Genomic DNA, 6,000 nt, shown 5'->3' with positions numbered 1-6,000 from the left:
GGGACACAGACATAACCTGGACATTTACCAGCAATTAAAATAAAATAAAATAAAATATAATGTACAATGTATTTTTTTTTTATTATTATTATTTTCATTAATAAAATGATTGAAATTACTTTTTAAAATGTGTGTGTACATTATGAAAATGAACATTAACCAAGTCCAGCCCACAGAACTTGTTGGGGATTTCAGCTGTTTGGGTAAATTCTCATTTCTCTGATGGTTCGGACATTTTGCTTATTTTCTTAAATCAAAGAATTTTTATTTTTATTTTTTTATTTCTTTTGGGATACAGACATAACCTGGACATTTTCATTTACCAGCAATAAAAATACAAATGAAATGAAATATTTATTTACAATGTATTTTTTAACATTATTCCATTGTGATTCACTAATTAATTTCACTAATACATTTAAATATAACTTTTTAAAATGTACATCTACACACACATCAAAATAAACTAAATAAACCAAAACTAAATTCACTGATTTATATACATATACATATGCGCACAAATACTTTCAAATATATTTAGATTTAATTTATAATTGAATAATTTATTTAAATATATTTAATATGTACTTAAATACACTTACATTTGAAAGTTTTATTTATTTTATACACACACACACATTTGTTTTTTCTTTTTAAATTAAATATAAATATATTTTAAAATAATATATATATATATATACACACACTAATAATTGTAAATAATTAATTGTAAATATAAATTTTTTTATTAATTTTTAACTTTTTAAATTGTATGCAAAATGTAAGTTTTTATATAAATTGTAAAAATAAATAATAAAACTTTAAGTGTATTTAAGTGTATTTTTGGAGAGTTTTAATTCTTTTTAAGTTAAATATAAATGTATTTAATATATATATGAAGAGTTCAGATGCAAAACCAGCTAACAGCCATCTCGGTCAAAAATGAGATAATGATACTGAGTGAATGCTCCTGACACATATTATACGTCCATCAAATACTTTTACTTCAAACTCGCTAAATTCCAGCCTCAGCCCAATCAGAAGTACCAGTACTTACATAAAAACCAATTCAAAGTAGCCAGAAAGAAATGCCAGTTTTAAAGAAATACGTCAGATGGATTTAGAGGCTTTTGCATCTGAACTATTCATGTATATATTATTGGCTGGCAGGTATGCAGTAAAACCGTTTAATGCACAGGTAGTTCCAAGTCAGTTTAATCACCGTTCTATATTAATGCGCTGATGCACACAAATGCACACACACACAGAGAGAGAGAGAGAGAGAGAGAGAGACGAGATCGCATTGCGCTGCGCACATACATAAACTTCTTGTCAGTGATTCCCCGTGATTCTCATTCATAAAATAACCTAGATAGGAGATCGCTACATTATATTCCTCAGCAACGAGGGGGTAGAACCGCTGTTTTTGAATAAATCCGTTGTTTGTAGAGAGAGGCGCACGGACGCATGCAGGCAGGTACGCACACACACAACTGTCATCCCTCTCTTTCTCTCTCTCTTGCCTTCTCTTTCTCCCAGTTGATTAATAATGTACTGATGCAAATGTTATAATTCATTCAATTAAAAGTGATCTTACCACACTATTTCTTCTCTGTGTCTGATTTGAAGTGGGCAGAATGCTAGAGCTGCAAGTCATAACTGACGAAAATAACCATCTTTTTTACCCATTCGCTCAAATATTGTGCTGCAAAGAGCAATACTACTTTTAACTTGTCTATAACTTGGCAAATGACCATGGAATAAGTGGGATAATCAATGGATTGCCGTGCATTAAAGGATTTTAAATGCACTTCGCATCGGGCGTTCTTAGTCTTCACGCCGTGTATTTAAAATCCTTTAATGCACGGCAAACCGTTGATTATCCCTTGCATATATATATATATATATATATATATATATATACACACACACACACACACACACACACACACACACACACACACACACACACACATTCATATATTACTGGCCAGCTGTAACTTTATTTGTTCTCCAAGCCATTTTTTTTTCTTGCATTTGGCACTTGACAAGTGTTCATTTTGGACCTTGTGTATATTTTTCTAAGGATTTTTTTCCCTGTCTGTTCCATAAATGCTCACAGTGAGCAAAAGGGAGGGAGAGAGAGAGGGAGAGAGAGACAGAAGGAGCAAAAAAGGGAGGGCAACAAAAGTGAGAGGGAAAGGGGAATGGCAGTAGCCTGCAGCTAGACTTCCTAGATTTCCGTGCCGTGCGCTCGTTGAGTTTGTAGGTGCTGCGTCTGGATCTGACCTCCTCTCTTAGTCCATCGCCATATATAGTGTGAATATCTTTTATGATCCTCTTTTTTTTTTTTGGCTAGAGCGAACAGGGAATGTGAGTCAACATTTCAGCCTTTCTCAGGAAGCCAAGAAAGCCGACGTGTTTGCGCACACAGTGTTTCTACACACTCACTCCTGCTGGCTGGATTATAGCGTGTGTTTGAGAGAGGTGCGCTGCGCTGCCTAAGAGTCGGACCGGACGATCTCGCAAATACTCTCCGCTTGGAGGAGAATGCGGCGCTGGGGCTGAAACGCACACACACACACACGCATTCATAGCCATTAAGGATGGCCACCGCTGTGTTTCAGGTAAGGAGATGGTGTCACGGCTCGCTGGCTCTGAGAGCGTCCTCAGATATCTTGGGAATTTTAACCTCATTTGCTCTCGGAGCTGCGCGTGTGTGCGCCTCCGAAGGTTTGTTTGCTTGTTCTGTGAGAAGACAGAGAGTAAGTGTTCGCAGACGTCTTCAAGTCAAGCTCAGACTGCAGAACTTGTGTGTGAGAAGAGTCAAGGAGCTCTTGTAGGTTTGTGAAAAGCGCGGGACTGCTGTGGTGATGTTGAGGAGAAATTTAGCCACATTAAACACTGGCTTTGGAATGTGACTTTGGAAAGTAAATCAAACTCCTGTTTTAACTAAACTGAACTAAACCAGCACTGACTGAACAGTCTTTTAGATTGCGCTTAAAATCTCCATAGTTGAGTTTCCATAATTGATTGAAAATAAGAGGTGACTTGATTTGACTTGTTGTAACATTTTAGTGCTTTCACAGTGATTTTTTAAAGAAATACTTCACCTGAAAATTAAAATTCTGTCTTTTATTCATCCTCAAACCTGTAAGACTTTCTGTGATGTTTTGAAGAAGAGTTAAACTACAGAAAACACTAGAATTAGCATAAAGTAGTCTGTATGACTGTATTTCAAGTCTGCTGAAGTCGTCAGTCGTTTTGTTTGAGGAACAGACTTCAATTCAAGTCGTTATTGATTGAAAAGCTTTCCCTTTGCTGTAGTAATCTGTCTTTTAAATGACATAATGTTTGGTTTGGTTGGCATCAGACCAAGCTCTATGTATCTAAAGACATCACGTTTGGATTTGTACACAAGCTCTAGCGAGTAGAAAGATTTATAGCTTCCATAATGATCATAAATAGTTCATTAGCCTTTAAAATGTGAGCTGAATTGAGCCAGATAATGACACTAAATTTGTAAGACTGACACTGTTATTGAACTGAATTGAATCAACATTGAACTTGAGCTGCTGATCAGCTGAAATTGAATTTGTTTTATAATTAATGAATTTTGCAACGCTATTTTTCTGTTTATCAATGTGAAGTGGGTTTGAATGATCTATATTGTATAAAGTGCTATAGAAATAAATGCGACTTGACCTAAATTAGCCTAATTATGCACTGAATGCCAAAGGATAGTAACTTGTTGCATTAATAGTGAATGTTTGGCTCCATGTGTTTAGAGTGAGAACTAGAGTCAGACTTTGCTGTCAGTGTTTTGAGTGAGTCTCCGGTCTGGTGTAAGTGTCATTGTGGTCTCACAGCAAAGACACTCAGCTTTGATTTTGGGTCTCTGAGTGGCATGTTTTCAGAGCTTCCCTTTCTGCTGTAACAAATGTGGATGACAGGATGACAAAGCTGCTGTTAAATGCTGAACAATAGCCAACCCCCCCCACAGACCAGCACCACGGCGTGTGGCTTTCTCTTCTGTAGATGCGTATGTAACCAACCCTCTCAAGAACATATTTCAATAATGAGTAGAAGAAATAAGACGTGTTCTTAAATAACTTGCATTTTATTTTATTTTATTAATTTTATTTTATGACATTACTAATGCTATTAAGGCATTTTATCTAAATCATAAAGGATTTATACGTCAGATGGACTGCCTTTAAATTATGCAATACAGAAAAAAAAAATCTGTAATACAGTAAAGGATTATTGTTACGGTATTAAAAGTCTATTAGAATATAATGGTAAAAACCAGTAAAACATCTGGACACATGATAGTAATGAGAATTTATGTGTAAATGTTCATTTTTATTATTTTATTTTATTTTATTTTAAAAGATCTGGAATCATTACGGTAATGAGAATTTGTGATGTAAATGTTCATCTTTTTCATTTATTTTATTTATTTTAAAACATCTGTAGTCTACGGTAATGAGAATTTGTGTTGTAAATGTTCATTTATTTTATTTTATTTTAAAACATCTGGACTCATTACGGTAATGAGAATTTGTGTTGTAAATGTTCATCTTTTTCATTATTTTATTTCATTTTATTTTATTATTTTATTTTAAGAATTTGTGTTGTAAATGTTAATTTATTTTATTTTATTTTAAAACATCTGGACTAATTTTCTGTAATGGGAATTTGTGTTGTAAATGTTCATCTATTTTTTTTTATTTATTTTTTTTTTTCCCCAAATTATCTGGACTCATTACAGTAATAAGAATTTGTGTTGTAAATGTTCATTTATTTTATTTTATTTTATTATTTTATTTTAAAACATCTAGACTTATAAAAATTTGTGTTGTAAATGTTTTATTTATTTTATTGTATTATTTGATTTTATCTATGTCTCGTTATGGTAATGAGAATTTGGGTGTTTTTGTTGTTGTTTTTTTTTTTTTTTTTTTTTTTTTTTCCCAATTTTATTTTATGGTGAAATGTGACCTGGACATGTTTTAATGAGATTCACCCTTGCTCGAACCCTCCCACAGGTTTTTCTCCACTGACCAGACATAACCTGATGACCCTGAGGTCAGGACAGACAGTGACCTTAAATGTCAAACACCAGACTCTTTAGTGTTGGTTATTTATGATGCTGCAAACTCAACTAACGTGTTTATGGCATCAGCGGTTAGATAAACCTTGTAACTTTGGCTTTTCAATTACCAGGGCAGTTACTGCAAATCCTCAGTTGGCAAAACTGATGCCGATCTGGTGCTGTAAAGCGTTATCGTGCCGTCTATGCACTCTCATGCAATATTTATAACCCTGTTTGTTTCCCTCTCGTCCATTCTACATCAACCATGGGAAAGAATGCATACTTTGTGTTTTTGGCACATTTGCAGATGCAATTTGGACTAATTTGGCTCAAATTGAGGGGAAAAAGAAATAATGCTGTTGCGAACACATCCAGTGTATTTATCATTATCTAGAGATGGCGAGAGGGGGAAATAGACGCTTTCATTTTCTCATGACTGCGTCCCTCATAACAAATTTGTTTTATTCCCCTGACTCCATTTGAGTTTTTACACATTTTTCTCTGTTATCAGTTCATATTTGCATGCATCACTGTACCCAGAATGCTTTAGAAGCAGTGTAACCCTTTGCTTTTGCATTACGAAGCTGTTGGTGACACATCCTACTGTATGTGAGCTTCATGCATGTCTCGTTGCATGCCGAAACGCCAGTAAAACGATCAGCTGATGGAGCTTTAGAACCTGCAATGACAAAGATATGAAAGAAGGAGATTTGCGGTCACTTAAACAGGGCTAATTAACTGACCATTTTGTTAGTTCCCCCGCTAAGCTGTCTGATCTGTGATCGCTGCCAACCGTTTGATGCTGAAAGCTTTTTTCTTCCAAGGGAAAGTTTCTGTTTCTTCCAGTGAGAAACACGAGTTATTGGCAGGCCCACACGGAGTGTAAATATGCACAGAAAGCT

The 6,000-nt window shown here is 34.6% G+C and overlaps 1 protein-coding gene across 8 annotated transcripts in view; it reads left to right on the top strand.

Annotated features, from left to right (window-relative positions):
* tns1b (tensin 1b) overlaps positions 1-6,000 on the top strand; it is a 312,091-nt gene that overhangs the window by 165,060 nt on the left and 141,031 nt on the right. The window contains exon 1 of one of the 8 annotated variants that reach the window (XM_051119028.1): positions 2,214-2,627. The exons of the other annotated variants lie outside the window; for them this stretch is intronic. Coding sequence (XP_050974985.1) covers positions 2,607-2,627 — 21 coding nt within the window. The 5' untranslated portion in view covers positions 2,214-2,606. Of the gene's footprint in view, positions 1-2,213; positions 2,628-6,000 lie in introns of those variants that run through there. 8 annotated transcript variants of the gene reach the window in all.

This window comes from Labeo rohita, chromosome 9 (assembly GCF_022985175.1).
Source record: "Labeo rohita strain BAU-BD-2019 chromosome 9, IGBB_LRoh.1.0, whole genome shotgun sequence".
Lineage (NCBI taxonomy): Eukaryota > Metazoa > Chordata > Actinopteri > Cypriniformes > Cyprinidae > Labeo > Labeo rohita.
The sequence above is the reverse complement of the archived record's forward strand: the minus strand, read 5'-3'. Positions and strand labels throughout refer to the sequence as shown.